At 46.4% G+C, this 22564-nt stretch overlaps 1 protein-coding gene across 6 annotated transcripts in view; it reads left to right on the forward strand.

Moving 5' to 3' along the window:
* Window positions 1-22564, forward strand: part of ANKRD6 (ankyrin repeat domain 6) — a 128181-nt gene that overhangs the window by 91769 nt on the left and 13848 nt on the right. For 2 of the 6 annotated variants that reach the window (XM_087443884.1, XM_087443882.1), the window contains exons 3-9: window positions 3070-3168; window positions 9977-10075; window positions 11381-11479; window positions 15718-15816; window positions 17187-17285; window positions 19254-19352; window positions 20650-20727. In XM_087443884.1, the coding sequence (XP_087300010.1) occupies window positions 3070-3168; window positions 9977-10075; window positions 11381-11479; window positions 15718-15816; window positions 17187-17285; window positions 19254-19352; window positions 20650-20727 (672 nt within the window). Of the gene's footprint in view, window positions 1-3069; window positions 3169-5112; window positions 5835-9976; window positions 10076-11380; window positions 11480-15717; window positions 15817-17186; window positions 17286-19253; window positions 19353-20649; window positions 20728-22564 lie in introns of those variants that run through there. The other 4 variants (XM_014781108.2, XM_087443885.1, XM_087443883.1 and 1 more) reach the window with 4 other exon arrangements.

Raw genomic sequence — 22564 nt, forward strand, 5'->3', positions numbered from 1 at the left:
GATGACACTCAAAACAGAATTGAGTGATTTCCTAAGAGGGAGATGAAGTGCCATGAGAGTGGAGAAGACAAGGCTGGGAACGTTTCTTCTTGGAGAACCAGAGAAGGCATAGTTTCTGGTAAAGAAGGCCCTTCAGCAGAGACATGCAGATGTAGAGCGTTGGACTATATTACAGAAATGGAAGTGGGCGAGCAGATCAGGACTGGCTGGATCAGGAACCTCAGTCCTCCAGCTAGGCCCGTCTGGCTCTCCACGTCATCTGAGATCCAGCTCCTCACATGGGTCTGTTTGCCATTGAAAATCTCTCTCTGGTCTTTGCTAAGACAAAGGCGCAGGCGTGTCAAGGAGGAGAGGGAACAATTGGGGTGTCTTCAGGGGTGAGGGCTGAGGACAGCTGGAAGGAAGGGAACCCCATGTTAGGTGGTAGATGTTACCTCATTTATGCTGTTTCAAGCCTATGGAGCGTGTGGGTAGTGGCGGCTCTTTCTATATACAGATGAGAAAATGGACTTAGGAGACGGTCGAGCACAAAATCACACAGGTGTTCCTAGTGAGAGCTGGGCTTTGAACTGGGCTGGTCGGGCTCCAATGCCTCTGGCCTTTCCTTTCTCCACAGAGGGGATTCTCTGCTGACCTTGGGTAAGAAGGTGCCTCCGGTCCAGGGTCGTCTTGTTAGTAATTTATAGTTTCCAAGCGCCCTCCCGGATGTGACCTGGTTTGAAACACAGCAGCGTTTCCTTCTCCTGCCTTCTGATTGTGTTCACGTGGGCAAACCTTTCGCCTCCTTGGGCCTCAGCTTCCAACCAGGAATATCTGGTTGCTGACGAGGACGTTCCTCAGGGCTCCCCTGACCCGACACACCCAGTGACTCCTCGGCCTGTGGCCTCTTTTCCAGCCTCTCTCTGGGCAGCGTCTCCCCATCATGGTCCGTATTTTCCACTTGCTCAAAAGCACTCGTGTCCCACCACCCTTTTTCCCTTCTCACAGCACACACATCTGTCTTCTCACAAATGTGGTGAACTTGCCTGTGTTTCGGAATGCCTTAGACACTTCGTGAATGTCACTTATCCGATGTCCTTGACAGGGACACATGATGACAGATGGAGCCTGGGACAGGCCCAGTGAGCGGAACCCTGTTATTTTGCTCCATCTGATCCGCTGTGGACATTTCATTTAAAGAATCAAGGTTAAGTAGCACATGCTGAGCACAATTGCCAGCCAAGGAAGGTCACTCCTTCATCTCATCTCAGACCTTGCCTCTTTATGAAGGCTTTTTATAGCCTGCTTTCTTGGGAGTAACATTTTTCTTAATTAAGAATTCTAATTTTAAAGTGAGCTCTGACCTCTTTCTTTCCAGATTCATTCTAGTGCTTTGATTGCATTTCATGGATAGAAATTAAGATCTTTTATTGTCTGCTATCTCTATGTTCCTCCATGGCTAGTTACCCATGGCAAACTGGCACTTTATTGAGATCATAAACGGGTTTAGCCTGCTAGAATAACAGTAAAGATCTATGGGAAATTTTATTGAGATGCTAAAAAGGACTTGAGGCCACGTAAGACTCTATTCCTCAGGGGTGTGTTTCAGCATGAGTGGGGGCCCTGGTTAAATGATGTTTAAAGCAGAGGGTGGAAACATTTCTTCACGGTGAACTTGAGGCAAAAAGTAAAGGGAACATCCTGTCTCCTTTACAATTTGGAGAATTCAGAGTTTGGCAAGGTCAGTTATTCAGAGAATTCACAGTTTGGCGAGAGGGGTATTCTGGGTGTCATCCTCAGTGTCGTACCTCAGGAGCCCAGGTGCTTAGGGCAGTTGAAGGGAAGGTGGTCTCTGTGATCCAGTAGTGGGACTAAGAAGCCTTCTCAGGTGCACAAGGAAATGTGCCCACCAATGTGTTCTGCAAACCTCTGGAAACAACCTGGTGCCCATCAGTAGGGGAGTGGATGAATAGTGAATAAATGAACTGGAACGACATGTGACAATATGAAAAAACTCTCAAAAATAGAATATTGGACCAAAAAATTGCCAAACCATATTGTACAGTTTAATACCATTTATGTAAGGTTTGAAAACAAGCAAAACAATGTTTACATATTGTTTATGGCTATGAACTTAGTAAAATATAATAAAAGGCAAAGGAATGCTGAATACCAAATTTAAGAGTGGTGACCTCTGGGTTGGAGGGGAAATGAGATCTGGGAGGGGTTCACAAGGAACGGCTGTGATTTCTCTAATGTTTTCTTAAAATAATTGGTGGGTATATACATTTTAAAATATTATTCATATTTTTGAATGGCTGAAATATTTTTTAATTACAAAATTTGTTTTTAAAAAGAGGGAGAACCTTTTCTAACCAGTTCGGCCAGCCGTTTTTGTGTGTGTGTGTGAGGAAGATCAGCCCTGAGCTAACATCCGATGCCAATCCTCCTCTTTTTTTGCTGAGGAAGATTGGCCCTGGGCTAACATCCGTGCCCATGCCCATCTTCCTCTACTTTATATGGGATGCCGCCACAACATGGCTTGACAAGCGGTGCGTCGGTGCGCGTCCCGGGATCTGAACCTGCGAACCCCAGGCCACCGAAGCGGAGCGCACGCACTTAACCGCTGCGCCACCAGGCCGGCACCTGGCCAACAGTTTTAATTTTGAGTAATTACTAACCAGATTTTCTGGGGCTGATTAGCCTGACGTTTTGCTGTTCTCCCATGTCTTGCCCCATCAGATTCATTGCGGCCACTTCATCATCCCTGAGTATCAGCACCAGTGGGAAAATAAGAGACGACATGAAACCCCTCATTTTCCTACTTGCTAGTTTGATAAGTGGGGAGTAGAAATTATGCACTAAAGGAAATTTTCACATTTTAAGCATATCTTGTTTATTCATTACAATGCCAGTAGCCAAGGTTAACTGAGACAGATTTGAATTTGGGTAAATCCATAAGAATTTTCTGCCAAACTGAAGGGGAGGGGGGAGTGCCACTGTGCAAATCTTGCTCTAGGCCCCCTCCCCGGTCCAGGGGAGTGGTTTTGATGTCTTGTTCTGAAATCAGTGTTTGCTTTGTATTAACAGCATGGCCGGACTCCCCTGCATCTTGCTGCGAATAAGGGCCATCTCTCTGTGGTCCAGATCTTGCTGAAGGCTGGTTGCGACCTCGATGTCCAGGATGATGTGAGTAGAAGCCATCATTCTATGGGAGGGGAGCTTGTCTGCTTAGAAATCCACCGTATAACATGTAACCAGCTATGAGGTAGGAGGGTAGTAAATGCTCTCCCAGCACTTTTTAGCTCCATCTTGGTCCCCATGGTAGGAAGAACGTCCTCTTGAAGACCTGCTCTGCGACCCATTCTCAGTAGCAAGTTAGAATTTGGGAGTGTGGGGTGGTTTTCCCATCATGGTTCATTTCCCATCTAGTATTATTCAAGTGCAGAGCCTTGAACAGCATTTTGCCTGTGTCCTGTCTCAGTATGAAGGAGCACACCACGCACACACCACACACACACATACACACATGAGTGAGTGTAGGCCAGTCCTGCTGGAAGTGTGTGTCATTGACCAAGCTTACCATTGGAGAAAAGGTGGGGCTTAAAAACGTAATTATTTTCCTTTTCTCATCTTGATTTCTCTTAGCTAGTGTATGTTTAGTTAAAAAGGACCTATTCAGGTGTCGGCCTGGTGGCATAGTGGTTAAGTTCACGCGCTCCGCTTCGGCAGCCCGGGGTTCATGGGTTCAGATCCCGGGCGCGGACCTATGCACCACTCATCAAGCCATACTGTGGTGGCATCCCAGATACAAAATAGAGGAAGATGGGCAAAAGCGTTAACTTAGGGCCAATCTTCCTCACCAAAAAAAAAAAAAAAAAAAAGCGGGGGGGGACCTATTCACAGAAAAAAATGGAGACTTATCTCATGGAATCCAAGAAAAAGGAGGCATCTAGAACGAGTTCACTCTGGTCCTGTACCATTATTCAGACTCAGTCTCTGAGTCTCTTAGTTCAGATTATCTAGAGAGAGACTCCCATTGGCTCCTTTGGGGTCAAGCATCCATTCCTGAGTCCATCAGCAGTGGCTGGGTGGGTCCCATAGTGAATAGGGCTGCCCCATGGGGTCTTTGGAAGAGGTGGATTCTCTAAGAAGGGGATATGGACAAGATTATGTAAATTGTCCTCCAAGGAGCTATTAGGAAATAGTCCTATGATAATGTAATTGGAAACTGTTTTCAGAAGCTAATTCTGTTTCTAACTCTAATTTGTGTGGTAGGACTCTTAAGAAATAATAACTTTTGTGAGGAACACAGAATCTTGGAGCATTTGCACTTATTGTAACCTCTTCCAGATTCACCTTTAATAACTATATTTACAGAGTGTTATCAAATTTCAGACCCTCAGGAGTGCTAGGCTGTGGTTTACCAGAGTGCTTTCGTTTCTTTGGGTCTCTGTGTAATGTCCTAAAACTTGGCAAACACACAAGTGAGAAGGACAGCATTTGCAAAGAAATAACTATTAAATATGTCATTGTTTTGTGCATGGGCAGAAGGCTGTCCAGTGTCATAACCTCTGGTTATATTTGGAACCTGTTGGGTCATCAAGGATGTTATTTTCAAAAGATGCTGATTTAGCTTTAAGCTGTTGATTTCTACCTTGGGTCATAATACTTTTTTATTTTCCTGCATTGTAGCCATCATAACATTCGTGATTATATCATACTCTTAGATGACAGGAGCAAAAATACAGGGAGATTGAAGAGATTCTGACCACAGAAAAGGCAGGGCATTGAGTTGCTCCTGCAGACATGTTGGGATGCATTTTGTCTTCTTTTTGCATAATTAAAGCCCTTGCTTGCCACGGTGGCAGGGCTGCAGTGCCAGGCATGCTAAGCCATCCCAACCAGTACTCCTGCCTCGGGTCCTGAGCCCCAGGTATCACTGTGTTCTCATGCAGTGAGGGCCATGCTAACTCCTAGAACTGCTGCTGTTTATATCAGACAAGGTAGGAAGTAAAACAGGCAGGAGTTCTCACAGGGTAGCCAAGGTGAGACTGTCAGCAGAAGGAGAGCCAGCTCTACTTTTAGGCAGGAACACCCTCTTTCATATATTGGAATTCTTTATTTTCTTGCATCTTTTCTGCCCTAAACAGACAATGCATACATTGCTTCTCCCAGATAAATCAAAACAAAACAAAATAAAAACACCACAACAAAACAGTATAAAAACAGTTGGGAATGGAGAAGGTGGAATTGATCTTCACTAGTTCTGAAGTAATGCATCTACCAGAATATGGTTCATGTCTGTCTTCTGTGTATTTACCATGCTTGTTGATGATCAGCCTTGAAACTTATGCAGAATACGAGGAAGAAAACTCTTTATGGGTGTTCTTTGAGAAAGCTGGGAGATTAATTACTGGAAAAAACTATTTCAGAAGTTACCTCTCTTGGATGATGGGTAGAAATAGAGAATGTTAATGTTATGAAGAATTTACTCCTAACTTCATATTCTACAGATACTGTTCTTTATGTCATGGTAAAGACTGAGAATTAGTTGAAGAATGACCTCCAGTGGCCTGGAGTGGGATTATTATGAATTTGAACCCATGGAAACCAGTTCTTTAGAATATGCAACTCCAGGAGCAAATTCGCTCTTGCTTCCCGCCAATCCTGTCAATGCTCATTGGAGCCCTGATGCTGTCTATGATTGGTCAGTAAGCAGTCACACAGCCCCCACCTCAGAAATAGTACAGGACCCTGTGGCCACAGTAAAAGGCATGATGGAAGAAAAAAATAAGAATAACCAGAGAAGAAAGGCTAGGAAGAACCCTAGAAGATCAGAGAGGGAGAAAGAGGTCAGCAGCTCACTTTGCGCATCCACTCTGTCTTGAGCTTCCTTGCAACATGTCTGCCTGTGCCACCTGGGAGGGATTCCTCCTGAAGAGAGGCATGGTCCACCTTTGCATGCCCAGGGTTTCTTCCATGAGCTTAGCTTTGGAACCTGCCCACACTGTGCTCACGCTTTTTCACCATGTAGGAGAGAAAACTAAAAGTATTTCAGAACAAAGATTTAGACCTCAGAGATTTCAAACCTTTTAAAAATCCCAGAGTAAGAAACACTGATGTCTTAGAAAAATTGAGAGCTGGCAGTTTATGCACTTTGCAAACGGGTCAGCATGTTCCACATCGAAGTGCCAAACAGGAAGCAAGGTTGCTGGCTCTTCAGGTTTCCAGCTGCAGCATTTTTCCTTCTGGTTCTTTGTAACAAATCATTCCACAAATACTTCTTGGGTACCTACAGTGGCCAAGTCACTGTGCTAAAGCTCTTAGCTTGATGACGCCATAAAGGGGCTGCCCCAACCCCACAGAGGCACCTGATCTTTTTTAAGGCCTGTCCTAAGGTGAATTGACTTCACAGGTTGGAAACAGCTTGGGGTGACTGCAAAGAGCCTTGACAATTTGAATTCTGGCCCAACCATGCTCCCCTGAATTAGCTGGTTATTAGGGTAGGCACTGAACTGCACAGGGCCTTGGTTTTTTAATCAATAAAATGAGAGAATTAGATGCCACAGCACTTGGAGCATAGAAGAGGGTCAGTAAATATTCACTGAGTAAATAACAAGTAAATGCTGTTGAGAGTGCTCTACTTTTCCCAGCTTTTTTTTTTTTTTCAAAGTTGAGAATTTCATGATTGATTTAGATCATATAGAAATAAGGATTATGTCAAAGTTGCTTTTTGGGTCTGTTAATAAGTGTGTATTGAGGACACATTTTGTTTTTTTCTGTATCATATTCCAAAGAGGAAATATTTCAACAGTAAATTTTAATTTTATAGGAGGAAGAGTTGATTCGCAGGTAATTGGCCGTGTCACTTGAGGGTCTCATGTGTTCCATTGTTTGTGCTGTGTTCTGGAGCACAGAACACGTTCATGGGGCACAGAAGATGTAGTTCTGAGGCAGATAGCCCCAGGTGCCCTTTGCTTGTGTATTTCATGTCTCTCAGAGCCCCCAGGGTTCATCTTGGTAACTTAAGGGTGGCTGGTTTTTATATGCCAGAGAAAGTGTCTTGCTCAGTCTCCAGAACCACCCTTCTAGCGTCAGTAAAGGTCCAGCCGAAGGATGGCCAAGTATGGTGGGGAAAGGCTGCCTTGGGCCTTCTTAGCAGTGTTTATCCAGACGGTGAGGCAAGGACCCAGGCTCTCAGCGAGGTCTCTCTGAGGGGAGGAACGATGGAGGGGGAACTGTGGCCTAGAGACACGCAGTGCAGCTAAAAGGTCTCTGCAGAGAAAGGAGACCCGCAGGAGACACCTGTGCCAGTTGGCTGAGGACAGTTGGTGTTCTCACTGCAGCCTCACACCGGTTGTTAGATCTCATTGAGTCTTGATGATCCATCTGGAAATGGACTCCTCAGGGCTGAACTAAATGTTAGATTTAGCTTCCTGCATTGAGCTAGAATTTCATAAGGGAAAGTTATCTCGAGGGACATAAATATAGTAGATTCATGCTGAAAGCAAGTAATAAATAATGGTGACATTCTGTCTCCAAAGCTGCCTCAATTGATGATTTAGTGGCAGCTCGTGAAACACAATAAAACATTTGACCTAAAGCGAGTCTGGGTTGGACTGTGCCCTGACCAGCAGAGGCCCTCTGTGCGATGGCTTGGACAGCAAGCGTGGCTGACACGACCCGTGTGTTTGGGGCTTGTTGCTCGCACTTTGTGCACAGCATGGACAGATGGTTAAGTTTCCTTATGTGAAAAGCTTGTTCTGATTGGTCTATGGAGTACTAGTTGGGGGACTATTAAAAGAAAGACCTCAAACCATTAGAAATCTGACCAAGTCAGGATTTATCCTGAAAGAGTGCACTGCCATCTCACCTTTCTTGCTGAGAACAAAGCACCATCTTTCTCATCAGGTCAGTAATAATAAATTACAATTGAGGTCCATTTTGGGAACACCCATCATCATTGTGATAAGGAAATGGACAGTCTTGGAAATTCTTATAGAAGTTTTAAAAAGTTAAGGAGGACAGTTTCTTGTATGATCACCTATTTGGATATTAAGTGTACTTCATCTGGAAACACTTCCTGAGATGTTTGAAATGGACATGTAACGGCTTGGCACACCTCCTGCAACCACTGGTCCAGAGGCCACGTTCTTTTGACTGCCTGGCGCCTGAGGGGCATGTGCATGGCACATGACCACTTTGAATAAGGGGTCTGGGAAGGTGGATGAAAAGAAAACCAAGTCTAAACCTAATTTCTAATGAGAATAATAGCCTAGGCTGCGAGGGGAGGGCTGGTGATAGAAATGCTGTGGACAGTGGATGAATCGTGGTAATGGGCCTGGACATCCTGAGCCATCACTGCGGAAATCCCTTAAATTCTGCGAATGAACAGTGAGAAAAGATTCTGAGACACGGACAGTTCTGTTACTGGTATATTGTTACAGCTTAGACTTTAATAAATAGAATTTTTCCTGATGCTAAAAATTACATGTTAAATATAAAAAGTTGGAAAGTATTAAAAAGTCTAAGGAAACAAATAAAAATCACTTCCCCTTAAAATTTTTTAATTTTAAGAATTTGCGTTTTAAATAGCATTAATTGCTTTTTTTATTGTGATAAAATGTATAAAACACAAAATTTGCCATTTTAACCATACAGTTCAGTGGCATTAAGTACATTTACATTGTTGTGCAGCCGTCACCACCATCTATCTCCAGAACTGTTTTTCAGACTAAGTGCTTTTAATGTGCATTGTGGTTTGTTACAGATTCCAGGGAGTTTAGCAAGTAGAATCAGCGTTTCATTAAGGCTATTTATAGGTAGCAGTGCATCTCTCTTTAAAAAATCTCCATGTGTTCTGTCTTATAATCATCTCTCTTTCCTCTCTTGGACTAAGGACTGGGGATACCCCAGAGTGTGTCCTTTGTCCCTCTGGTGTTCCACCAGGAAACTTTGTTTATGCAGAATTCTTACCAACCAAATCATAGAACCCAAGAAGGGCAGGGACAGACCTTGGGGATCATGCACCCCTCCTTTCAGAGGTGAAGACCCTGAGGCTCAGTGAGGTGACAGGTGTCTCCCAAGGCTGTGCATGATTCACATCTCCTGACTCCCTGCCCTACACTCTTCACCCATCTCCCCTTTGAGGCTGGACTTGATTTGTCTCAACTTGACTTCCAGAGCACATGTCAGAGATAAGCTGTGCTCTTAGACTTCAGAACTCTCGTTACAGTCTTGACCATCTTACCTCTAGGAGCATTTAGTCCTCCTCGCAACGGTAGTGAGGGGAAAGAGTCAAGTTCCCTTTGGCGCCCTGACGGAAAAAGAGAAGGTCGGGAATGCCAGGAATCTGATCACAGAGAAAGGGTCAAATGCAGCATAAATCAGTGAGGGTGTTGTCTTGAAGTGTCAGAAGAGGCTTCTTAGAGATCTACAGCGATAACGGGCAGCCCCTGGAGTCCTCAGATGACATAATGTAAACCCTACATGCTCTTGGCCAGTATAAGTCCATCAACAAATTATACACCTGTCATCGAATCATGAGTGCTGCTAACTGACATAGCTGGAGAGTGATCCTCTGAAAGCAGGGCCTAGAAGACTCGGTGGGGAGTAAAGATTCCAGGCATTGCTGGTTTAATTGCATAGTACACACAGTCCAGCTCTCAGACCCGCTTTTCACAGACGTGACAGTCCCCGTACCGCTGAGCACTGCCATCCCCCGGGGCAGCCAGTGAGGGCCTGACCCTCATTCTGAGGTCAGCTTTGCGGCCCAGGGCTGTTCTGGCATTGGCTTAAGGTTCCCACTGAGTTTGTGAACACAATTGCTCCGCTCGGCACACACTGTCTACTAACGAGACCAAAAAGCCCGCCTCGCCTAGGGAGACCATTCTGCCCCGTGTGGGTCCAGAGATGTCCTTGTGTCAGAGTGGAGGGTTGAGTGAGTGGGGCCGGGAGAGCTGACATCTATGCCTGCCTCCGCCTCTCTCTGCAGGGGGATCAGACGGCCTTGCACCGGGCCACGGTGGTGGGGAACACGGAGGTCATCGCGGCGCTCATCCAGGAGGGCTGTGCCCTGGACCGACAAGACAAGGTGAGCGGGACGTGTCAGCCTGAGGCTCGGCTCTGGGGACTGTGGAGTGTTTCAGATGCTCTCATTCCTAAGTCTTACCACTCATGATTTAACATGATGAAATCAGCCCGAATTTCCTTTGAAGAGCATCTGAGATCCCAGCAAACTGTATTTTGTTTTTAATCCTTTCCCCTTTGTGTGGCAGCAGTGGGCAAGTACATAAATATTAATGGTAAAGAAAAAAACTCCAGAAGTAATGACCCGTGGAGGCCTGGATGGGGGAAGGCTTGTGCCCCAGACTTTGTCTCCATTTTTTTTTTTTAGATGAATGGGTTAATTTATTTAAACTACATTGGAAGAAAAAAAGAAGCACAATCAACTCTTTAAGAAATCCCACTGTTATATAATTCATTCTTTTTATTATTATTTATTTTTTTGTGTGTGTGAGGAAGATCAGCCCTGAGCTAACATCCATGCTAATCCTCCTCTTTTTGCTGAGGAAGACCGGCTCTGAGCTAACATCTATTGCCAATCCTCCTCCTTTTTTTTCCCCAAAGCCCCAGTAGATAGTTGTATGTCATAGTTGCACATCCTTCTAGTTGCTGTATGTGGGACGCGGCCTCAGCATGGCCGGAGAAGCAGTGCATCAGTGTGCGCCCGGGATCTGAACCAGGGCCGCCAGTAGCGGAGTGCGCGCACTTAACCGCTAAGCCACGAGGCCGGCCCCTAATTCATTCTTTTTAAATTGTCAAACAATCTTAAAACATGGAACTTTGCAGTTAAGTACAATTTGGGGCCTGGAGGCTTTTGGATTAAGCTGGGTGAGATTAAATGTGGGGAAAGAAGGAAAAAGGAGTGGGGGATCTACCTATCTGGCCCTTGGGCCCCTGGAACTTATGACGCTAGACCCTTCATTTGCCCGCCCTTGGCAGGGTTCTCTCTGGGGCCAGGAGTAGAGCAGAGCAGACCCCAAGGGGCGATAGAGGTGGGCAGGAATGGACATCATGCTGTCCTGATGTTGCTTTCTGTTCATGTGAGCTGTGCATGGGCCCTGGAGCCTTTCTCAACCGGGGTTTCAGACAGCCTTAGCTCTGATGCCTTGGGTGTCCATTGTACGTCTTGAATCTAGAACCGTGCTTGTTGTACCGTATGTGGGAGAACAGAGAAACTGGCTACTCAGGTCATTTTCTGGGTTCTGTGGTTCAGAGAAGAAACCCCAGTTGAGAAGGCCCTGTGGTGCCCTAAAAATACACACAATGTACTGGTTACCATGAGATGAACTAGGTCTTGGGTAACGTGCTTTCTCTCCCTGTGTGCATTCCTCAGGACGGGAATACGGCCCTGCACGAGGCATCCTGGCACGGCTTCAGCCAGTCAGCCAAGCTGCTCGTTAAAGCAGGAGCCAACGTGCTTGCCAAGAACAAGGTGAGGCCCGGCAGGTGCTAGAACTCCTCCATCACAGGTGAGGGTGGCTGGGCTTCCTTCCCCCCCGGGAGCCTCCTCTCTGCGCAGAGCAAGAGTCCGGCGAAACGATAGCTCGAGACTCCTCAGTGAACATTATCTGTGTGGTGGCTTGGACTCCCTTTGAACTCCTCACTCCCACTGCTTTCCGATGGTTAATTAGAGTGTAGTTAGCAAGCCAGCCCGGTCCTCAGGGGACAGGCAAAGGACAATAGCATTTCTTCTCCCCTCTCCGGTCACTCATCATGTATTATCTCTTGCATCGCTCCCTCTCCTTCCGTGCTCATTATTAATATGTCCTGGAGTATTCATTAATGCTCATAATGCATCCCTGGAGTATTCCAGAAGCCTCACAGCTGATTGACCAGCTTGCCTAGTCCCTTCTCCGTCCTGCTCCTCCTCTGCTCAGAAACCTTCCGCTAAAGCTCCTCGGCCTGACGCCATCTCGGGGCCTCCACAGAGTGGCCTCAGCCTCTTCCCTGTGCCTTTCCCGGCATGTGCCTCCTGCGCTATCAGGGTGGGCTCACTGTCGCCTCCCCCTTAGAGGTGGCCAGCTCCTCGTTTCTGCCTGTGGGCCTCCAACCCAGTCCCCAGGCAGGGCCTCTCCCTCCCCAAAAGGCCCTTCGGGCTGTTTCCTGCAGCGCTCCCACGGCACTTGCTGTCATTTAATGTTAAATGTTTCTCGTGGTTCCTTCACGAGTCAGAAGCTTGAGGGAAAGAAGCAAGCCATGCATCGTAATGTCTCCACTAAAGCCTGGCTCACTGCCTGGCAGCTGGTGGCTGCTCCATTTCTTCAAAGTGGTACATGTCTGGAACATGAGTTGGTAAGTTTATACCAACTCTGAGAAGTAGGTGGCTCCCAGTTAATGGATAGGGAAGCCTAAGCCGGGAGCCAGGAGGGTCTTGACCAAGACACATGATTTGTTTGTGACACAGTTAGGGCCATAAACCAGCCTGGGTCTGTCTGCTCCACCACACTGCCTCCTGACCTGTGCAGGGTCCCAGGGGTATTGTGGAAAGCCACAAGTTCTCTCTCTAGATAAAACAGCAGAGGCTGTTGGAAGCACAGGTGAGGGGCCGTCCCAGAAGAGGAACTTCTATGTTCTGCTCCAGCCGCAGCCTCTGGGAAGCCTCTAGAAAGGTCTTTCTTTTTTTTTCCCCCCCAGCTTTATTGAGGTATAATTGACAAATAAAATTGTAAGATATGTAAAGTGTACGATGTGATGATTTGATATATGTATATGTTGTGAAAGGATTTCCCTCATTGGTTTCCATCAACTCACATATTTTCCTTTTTATTTTTTTTGGTGAGAACATTTAAGTTCTGCTCTCTTAGCAAATTTCAATTATACAATACAGTTTTATCAACTATAGTCACCATGTTACACAGTAGATCCTCAGACCTTATTCATCTTATAACTGAAAGTTTGTACCCTTTTACCAACCTCTCCCTATTTCCGCACGTCCCAGCCCCTGGAAACCACTTTTCTACTCTGTGAGTCTGATTTTTTTTCCCCCAAGATTCCACATATAAGTGATACCATACAGTATTTGTCTTTGTCTGGCTTATTTACTTAGCATAATGCCCTCTAGGTTCATCCATGTTGTTGCAAATGACAGGATTTATTATTTTTTTTAAAGATGAATAATATCCCATTGTGTAAGAAAGGTCCTGCTTACGCAGTGAATATAACAGCCCCCGTCTTAGAAATCAGTACTCACTACTTAGGCGGGTGGGGGGGTGGGGAAATGCCTGCTACGTGTATCTACTTAGGTCACATCTTTTTATTTTAGGTTTTGAGCTATAATTTGTACAGTAAAGTTCAGCCCTCTTAGGTATACTACTTAGGTATACTATCTTACTTAGGTATACTTAGGTATATAATTCCTCACCCACCCACTCCCAGCCCCTGGCAACCCCAATCTATTTAGCCTTTCCCAGAATGTCATCTAAATGGAATCATGTAGTATGTAGCCTTTTGTGTCTGACTTCTTTTACTTAGCATAATGTTTTTGAGATTCCTCCATGTTGTTACGTGTGTGACTAGTTTATTCCTTTTTATTGGTGAGTAGTATTATATTGTATGGATGTACCATGATTTGTTTATTCAAACCCATAGTTCTTCTTTTTCTTGATCCAAATGCTTTTCAGCATAATTGATATTTTCTTATTGGCAAAATAAATTTTGGAATGATATATTCCTAGAGCCATCAGGTTTCTTTTATTTCACTCATTTATTCAACACATAATGACTCCCACGAAGCAAATAACTTTGAGACAACCTGCTCTGTGTGCAGTGAGAATTACACCAAGCTGAGCACTGAGCCCTTTCACAGGGAATGGAGTGATTAAAACATGGGCAGATCCTTTGTTTTTGTGAACTAAGATAACAATGGTTCTCTACCTGGCTGCGCTTTACAATCTCCTGGGAAACTTTAGACAACAAAAAACAGGAAAAATAAACCCACTCTGATGACCAGGCCTAGGGTGACCAGCTGTCCTGGTTTGCCCTGGACTGAGGGGTTTCCCAGAATGTGGGACTTCTAGTGCTAAAACCAGAACAGCCCAGACCCCACCCCCAGGCTGAGTAAATCAGAGTCCCTTAGAAAGGTTGCAGCTGTGCACGGGTATGTTTAAGTCTCCCTCAGGTGATTCTAATGTGCAGTGACGGTTGATAACCATTGAACTCACTAAACTCGCAGGCTTATAACTGGTTCTTGGAGGTACCAGGGAGGAAGAAAGACTCTACCAGGCTGGTTAGAGTTAGGTTATGAGAGGGGAGGTAAGTGAACCAGCGACATACAGTGTTCCTCTTTTTTTTTTTTTTGTGAGGAAGGTCAGCCCTGAGCTAACATCCGTGCTAATCCTCCTTTTTTTGCTGAGGAAGACCGGCTCTGAGCTAACATCTATTGCCAATCCTGCCCCCGCAAAGCCCCAGTAAATGGTTGTATGTCATAGTTGCACATCCTTCTAGTTGCTGTACATGGGACGCGGCCTCAGCATGGCCGGAGAAGCGGTGCGTCGGTGCGCGCCCGGGATCCGAACCCAGGCCGCCAGCAGCGGAGCGTGCGCACTTAACCGCTAAGCCATGGGGCTGGCCCTCCTCTTTTTTTAAAAAAGAAAAACCTCATTCCTCCTTTCAAAAGGTGAGGACTATAACATCGTTGAGTACGGCAGACAGTGCCGCGAGGTCCAGCAGGAGTAAACGAGGTGAGGGAAAGCCGTAAAGAGGGTGTGTAATAGCACAGAGCCCAGGTGAGTGCGGCCCTGACCCAGCTTTTCAGCGCAGCAGAACCAACACTGAGCTTAGGCGTTAACCTCCCGAGGGCTCTCAGGCGCTCAGACTGCCGCCCGAGTTCCTTGTGTTCCTGCTGTTCTCGTTACTTGTCTACGGGTTAGCAGCAGCCTTGCAGGCCCTGTTCCCACAGTTTCAAAAAGTTCTGTGTCGTGAATTCTTTCTGCAAGATTGCTGTTGGCGCTGCTCCGACCCTTGGTTATCATTTTGACGTGGCGTGTTGAAGGTAGAATCCGAGGAAGCAGGAGGGTCTCTATCTGTATAGTAAGTGACAGCTGCACTTGTATTGCCTTTTATGTGGGGACCTTGTCTGGAGTTCAAGTTTTGATGTTTCCAGAAAAATACAACATCTGAAAAAGGCGTACAAGGTCATCCCAGGTCCCTTGAGCCTACTCATGCAGAAAGTGGCCTGTTTTTGTCTCTGCTCCACTGGTGGAGCACTGTAGCCACAGCGATCATGTGTGGGAAGGATGCAGTCCTCTCTAAGAGGAATAGGACGCCGTGCGTGTGCACAGCATTTTGCCATTAAGAAAACGCTCTCCTTGGCACTCTGAACCACTCCTCACAGCCTCAGGCTGTAGGGGTCTCGCTCCACTTCACAGGTAAGGAATTCAAGGCTGAGAATTTACTTAAGAGCCTTGGCCAGTGGCTTTCAGCTAGTAAGTGGCAGAGCCAGGACCTGGAAGCAAGGTTTTATGACAGATGTGACTCTTCTGCCTGTTTGGATTCCAAATTAAATGTTCTTGCCTCTGAAGCACCCTTGCTGGGGACCGCCCATCGGGAAGCAGAGAGTGTGAGCAGTGACTTTTTTTTCTGTGAGTATTGCCCCTCGGCAAGGCCTGCCTGGTGCAGGTCTGTGGAGAAGCGTGTGCTAACGTCTCCTCCCTTCTCTTGCCTCTCTCCAAGGCGGGGAACACGGCTCTGCACCTGGCCTGCCAGAACAGCCACTCCCAGAGCACACGCGTCCTCCTGCTGGGTGGCTCCCGCGCCGACCTCAAAAATAATGTGGGTGAATGAAACCGCCTTCTCTCGCGCTCTCTCGTCACATTGGAAAATAACCCTCAGCATACTTGAGTATTAACATCTAGAAAATAAAAATGTAAAGTGTTTGGGGACTATCTATATTCATTTTTTGCTAATTTCCGAAGGGGTCATTTCTAAGGGGCATGAGAAAAGGAATTAAGACTCAAACACCGCTTTTCTCCCATCCTTTTCCCCTTGTTCCTCCACCTCAGTTGGTTTATCATTTCTTAGAGCATGTGTCTGGCAAATGCGTCTAAGAAACCTCTAAGTGTTTTAAAGTCTCCACCTACATAGAGTGTTGTACTGTTGGCAAAATTGGCTGATGCCATGCGGGGAGGTCTTCTGATGCTCCGTGCCCAGCACCTACAAAGTGATTACTGAGGCATCCTTGGGATGAGCTGACGGGTCAGTATTCTTAGAGGAAGCCGGACCTGAGCCCTCCACAGGAAGCTGCATTTCCTTTATAAATCCCATGCCTCAGCCACCTGACAAGAGCATCTGACTGAGGCTTCTCTCAAAAATGGTCTCAGCTGGGATCTCCCTGAGTGGGGGCAGACTCACCTAAGGTGGTTCTCAGAATGCCCTGAACCTCAGCTTTGAGCTTGGCTCCTTTTCAGTCCAGGGGAGAGGTTATGCTGACTGGTCACATCTCTAGACCGAGCTAGAATGAAAACGTCAGGAGAACACCGCAGAACGTCACGACTTTCTGCCTCCGGTTTTATTGTCTCTTTGGGAGCAGTTTGGCCCGTGCGCACTAAGGAAGATCCTGATCCTGAGGGTTTGTGAACACCCTTTTTTGCTCCCAGTGATTGCCTCTTCATCAGCTCTCCAGGCTACATTGCTCCATATGGGATATTGGGGTTCTGCTAAAATGGGATGCAATGTGAATCTTTTAGAACACGTGATCTTAAAATCCGACAGCTCACCCTGCTGCCCTGTCCTTTCAGCCACGATGGATCTATGACGGGAAGGCTCGTTTCCAAAGCGGTGCTGTTGGTCTTAAATAGTCCAGAGCCTGGGGGTTGTAGGGGAGGCTGGGGGCAGTGGATTCTTACCCAGTCCTAGCTGAGCCGAGCCTGCCTTAGCTCTTGTGACAGTCTCATGGGAGCAGGCATCCAGCATACGAAACCTGAAAGCAGCGAGTCTGCATAGCGGAAAATGAGCAGGGCTGCAGACAACCGGCTGTGAGTCTTGGAGTGGAGCATCTGTGGTAAAGGAGACGCTTGTAATTCAGGCCGATGCCCTCTGAGGAATACATGCTAGTCTGCCAGCTTTTAAGTGATATATCCTTTTTACTGTCTGTTTTGTTTTGTAACGGCTCAGACTGCTTAGAGTTTGATTTCTGTCCGCAGGCAGGCGACACCTGTTTGCACGTTGCCGCGCGCTATAATCACTTGTCCGTCATTAAGCTCCTCCTCAGTGCTTTCTGTTCTGTCCATGAAAAGAACCAGGTCAGTGCATGTGTTCTCCCCGTGGCCACCGGGCCCCTCCCCGCAGGGCCAGCTGACGGGTGTGTTAGCCCAGACGGTGGCAGGGGCTGCTGGGAGCCTCTCCCGGTCTGGGTGTTCCACTGAGTTCCTGTGGCTCCGGTTTATCTGGCCTCCTGGAGAAAGCCTGCCCTTATCATCCCACTGCATATCACCACATTTGCATATTGAACATTTTCTGGAGATCCTGGGGCAGGTTTTATTTGTAATATGGTTTTACAAAGGATACTCACAAGGAAGAGTGTGGCTTTGTAAATAAGCCAGGGAATTAGGTATCTCATGACTCCCCCAGTTCTCTTCCTTGCACTGCCACTTTATTTGAGCTGATGCAGTCTCTGGTTTCTGTAAAATTGGGTACATGATCTGTATCTATCCCATATAGTGGAGTTTTGAAATAAAGCTGTGATTATATAAGTGTTCCATGGAAATGTGCATGATTTTCAGTAGTCACTTAGATTTTTAAAAGTCTTCATATTTATTGATACTTAAGTGATGCATTGTTTGACTTTTCTGAGTTTGGGTGCATATATCTGAAACTTAAAAAAGATTGTTGTTCAGATTAAATATATGGCGGTTTCAGACCCTAGCTGCGTATAAGAGTCAATAGGGGAATTAAAAATACCAATTCTGAATCCCACCCAAGTTTAAATGACCAGAACATCCAGGTAATGGGAGTTTTAAAAAGCTCCTGGCCTGAGTGTGCAGATAGGATTGAGACCCTCTGACCTGGCTAAATAGCCAAATTCTGTCATTCTACAGCCTTCCAGTGGATTCTGGTTCCTCAGATTACCCTCACACAGCCCCCACTAACCAGTGCTTCTCAACCTGGGCAGCATGTTTCCGTCACCTGGGAGCTTTGAAAAATCACCATGCCCAACCCACACTCCAGACCAATTAGATCAGAATGTCTGGGAGTGGGGCCCTGGCATCAGTAGTTCTTAGAGCTCCCCAGCTGATTCCAGGGTGCAGCCAAGATTGGAAACCACTGGTGCAGAGCTTCCCCACCACACACGACTAAGTGACGCAGTGAAACAGACTTCCCCCCGGCCCTTCTCTGGGGGAAGAGGGCCATGGGGATGGCTGGGTTTTCATGCTCCCCAGGAAACGAAGGATCAGAGTGCTTTACCTGATCACTGATGAGAGAGAATGGATTATTTCACTTCTATATTAGCCTGATTTATATGTATCATTCTGTTTGGGGAAATAAACCCAGCACTTGCATTTGGAATTGGCCCATCAAACTGCATTTGTCCATATCCTCCTTTCATAGCTGACTGTCTGAAAACATTTTTGTCTAAAGAAAATATGAAAACTTAGGCTATTTGGTAAGAGGTGGAAAACGGCTGGTCTCAAGTGAAGACCGATTCTCAGTGACTCTGTGGAAACAAAGATCACCCAGACCTGCCGCATGAGTCCCAGCGGCCCCTTCACATCCCCGAAGGGCTGTGGGGCTGGGATACTATCCTCTGGTGCCTGTAGGAGCAGCCATCTTCTGCAGCTTCTGCTCATTCTAGCTCTCAGAAACCAAGGGGTCTCTGCCCTCTCCCTTGCCACAGAGGGGCATGGTCCAGAGCTCCTGGATGGCTAGCCTGCCGTCCCCTGCCTACCTGCCCATCATCCTGCCATGGTGTCAGGCTTCAAGTCTCACTGTTCTCAACAATCCCAGCCCAGCATTACTTTGCTCCCCACACTTAATCCTGTGGTTTCTGGTGTCCCCAGTCAGAAAGGAATGTGATATTTGTGTATGGGTCATTTAGTTCCAAGATCTCTCTAAAAAGAACCACATAACACTTGAGCAAGGGCTCTCTATCTGTCTAAGGCAAATCTTAGATTGACTTTGAAAAGCCACCACCAGAGCATGGGATGAAAAGCCGGAGGGTTGGGGACCATGATCAGATGGGGTCTAGCAGGCTTTCTTCTGATTAATTTCAGGCTGGAGACACAGCACTGCATATTGCTGCTGCCCTGAATCACAAGAAGGTGGTTAAAATCTTACTGGAAGCTGGAGCAGATGGGACCATTGTTAATAATGTAAGTTGAGTTGCAACAATGGATTCTAAAGGCGTTCCCACCCCTTTCCAGAAAGAGGGGTACTGTTACTACCTCACCTCCTGCAGACTCCTCCCAGGGCACATAGCTTCTCCAGCCTCACTCTGTAAGAGTGTCGAGTTCTGGTAAAAGCCGGCAGCGCTGCGGTCCTCAGGGGTGGACTTGAGGGATCCCTTGCTCTTAGCAGCCCCGTGAGTTGACAGGCCCTGAGGGCTCATCTTTAGACTGCTACCTCAAGTGAGCACTTCCTGGCATGAAAAGGAAGATCAGGGCTGTCTAAGTAAACTGATGAGTAGATGAGTAAGTGAGTTCCAGGCCTGTAAACAGATGTGGTCCTGAGAAAAATGGCCCCATGGCCATCAGATTAATCATCCTCAAAACTCTCTTTTCTCTCCAGAATCACCTTATCTTACTCCTCCTTTCTCTCTCTCAATATCCCCTCCCTCTCTCTCCCAGATCCTGCAGGTACCAGCCTAGGCACCCTTTCTTCCTCGAGGCTGACCTGTGGGTCTGCCCTCCTGAAATAGCACAGACTCAGAGGGGACTGGGGGCGGAACAGTTGTGTGGAGTATCTAAAGAGTTGGGGGGTGTGGAACCTTGCACAGGCTCCTGCATCTAGTTCCTCTTCTTCCTCCTCTCAGCTCTAGTACCTATATTTGGTGGTGCATCATGGTACGCCTCCCATGGTGCCTTGAATACCTTTCCCTTCCTTTGAATCCCACTGCTGTCAACTCCTGGTTTTTGGCTTCATTTCCGTAGAGCCTCTGTTGTGGCCATAGCTTCCTAATTGTTTTTCACAGTCTGGTTCCTGAGACTCTGTGGCTGGGCCCTGATCTCCCCTTCTAGGTGTCTTCTCCATTATTTTTTAGGGAAAATTCCTTGCTGGGCTGGATTTTATGATCCTTTGTGTTGTTTCCTCAACTGAACTCTTCCACTTTGACCCTGGGACCTTGATTTTTACCTTCCCTCATCTCTTTTCCGGGAAGCATTCCTCGGTGGGCAGTGCCCCAGATCTTTGCCTCCTAGAGCGCTTATTGCTCACTCGGCCAGCACTCACCCTCTGTTGCTGTGTGTTGTTAATCGCCGTGTCCTCAGGTGTTACTTGGCTCCCTCGTTGGCTGGGATGAGGCTCAAGAGCAGGGCCATGTCATCCATGTGGTTGTGTTTTGTTGAGCATGTGTGGGTGCTGGTGTCACTGAGTGCAGGGTTCTTGTCCTAGTTGGGTAACGTGTGTGCAGGGTTGGTGTCCCTTACTCACCTGTCCTCCCCTGTCCCTTAGGCAGGCCAGACTCCGCTGGAGACTGCCCGCTACCACAATAACCCGGAAGTTGCTCTTCTCCTCACTAAAGCTCCCCAGGTAGGATCTATTGCATTTTCCATTGTATTGATTATGTGGGGCCGCAAAGTTGTTGGGACTCTCTTGTTGCAACCTACTGAAGCCAATTCAAACTAACTTAAATAGGGAACTGACGGGCTTACTGACCAGGCAGTGGAAAATATAGGAATTCATGTGGGCCTCCATTCAGGATAACCAGAACCAAAGACTTCAGGTCCAGCAGGCTGCTCTTCATACATGGGCATCACTTCCTCCCTGTGGCTGGATCATTGTCACTACCAGCTTCCTGGGGCATAACTCCCCAGGTACTCAGCCAGGGAAGAAGTTCCAGTTGAATACATCACAGGAGAGGGTCCTGATTGGCAAGCTTGGGGCAAATGCCCTGAACAAGTAGGACAGGGGCTTTAAGAAGATGGCTGCATCCATCTGACCATGTGGTTAGAGGGGGCATTTCCTAGGGAAAGGTTGGGGTGGGGGGGTCCATTCTGGGCAGACAAAGCAGTAAATGTCAACTAGAGACGGTTAAGTATAGTATAGCTTTCTTTCCTTTTTTATTGAGTAATGGTATTTTGGCCATTATTTTTAAAAGATGACTGATATCATTTGAGTTGAGGTTGAAATTATCTAAATAACAATAAAGACATTTAATAATGATAATTTATAAGCTACTTATAATTTTAGCACCCTGAAATAACTGTTTTTTTCTTCATATTACCTTCCACAGACATACGATTTTTATATAATTGTGCCTACAATGTATATACCCTTTTGTATTCTGCCCTTTATCCTAACTATAGTAGGAAAATGTTCTGCACTCTTCACGATTATTCATCATAACAGAAGCATAGTATTCTTTTTTTGTTGCTGTCCAATATTTTGTTAAACCATTTCCTTAATGTTGGACATTTATTTCCCTATTGGAGGTATTCTGTATTACATTACAGCAAACACTGGTTTTCCACCTTATTCTGGCTAAGGTGGTGAGAAGACAGAGTGTCAGGGAGCCAGAGGAAGGTTCTGGACACCAGCCTGCTGCATTATAACCCAGTCCCTGTCAGCCCAGGGTTCTGCATGGCCTTTACTTTATTGAAGTTTTAAAAACCTGCCTGATATAACTAGCAGTTTCTGGAAATGGTTAAGATTTTTGTCTTTTGCAAAATTGATCACCCTCTTGCCCGTGGAGTTGGTCCTTCTCAGTGGCCTCTGGAAGTCATGGAGCCCCAGACAGGCGCCAGTCAGGGGCTCCTCCGGGAAAAGGCTCCACCTCTCTCCACGGATTTGCAAACAGATCATCAATGGAATCATCCTGATAGAAAAATGCTGGTCTCTTATGGATCAGAAAGTATAGGATGCTGTATAAATGTCAGAATCCATCACAGTTACCTGGCATTTCAGCATTTGGCAGTTTGATGGACAGCCAGCCCTGTTCTCGGCCATGTGAAGATCATCAAACCTTATGGGTGGAGTATCCTCCAGGCACACAAAGACTATGTGCCTTTAACCCACCTGTCGTTTGTCTTCCAGAGCCCAAGGATCTGAATTCATAGGGCAAAAGCTTTACTGTGGACCATTTTCCTACGCGGTTTTCCTTAAGTGTTTCTATTGAAAAATGACTTAAGCAAGTTTTTCCACACCCATATTGAATAGCAAATAAATAGGATGACATTTTATGAAAGTTTATTTTACATGATTGTACATGCTAAACCCTATTTACTCAACACAAAGAAGGAACTTTGGAATATGCATAAAATTGCATGCATGCTGTTCTGTTGTTCTGTAGTTACAGAAATAGCCTTACTGTTTTTGTCTGAAATGAGAAATTCCCTCACCTTGGCACCTTAATTGACCACAGCTCACA

The sequence above is a fragment of the Ceratotherium simum genome, chromosome 19 (genome assembly GCF_057802395.1).
Source record: "Ceratotherium simum simum isolate JZ-2026a chromosome 19, ASM5780239v1, whole genome shotgun sequence".
Lineage (NCBI taxonomy): Eukaryota > Metazoa > Chordata > Mammalia > Perissodactyla > Rhinocerotidae > Ceratotherium > Ceratotherium simum.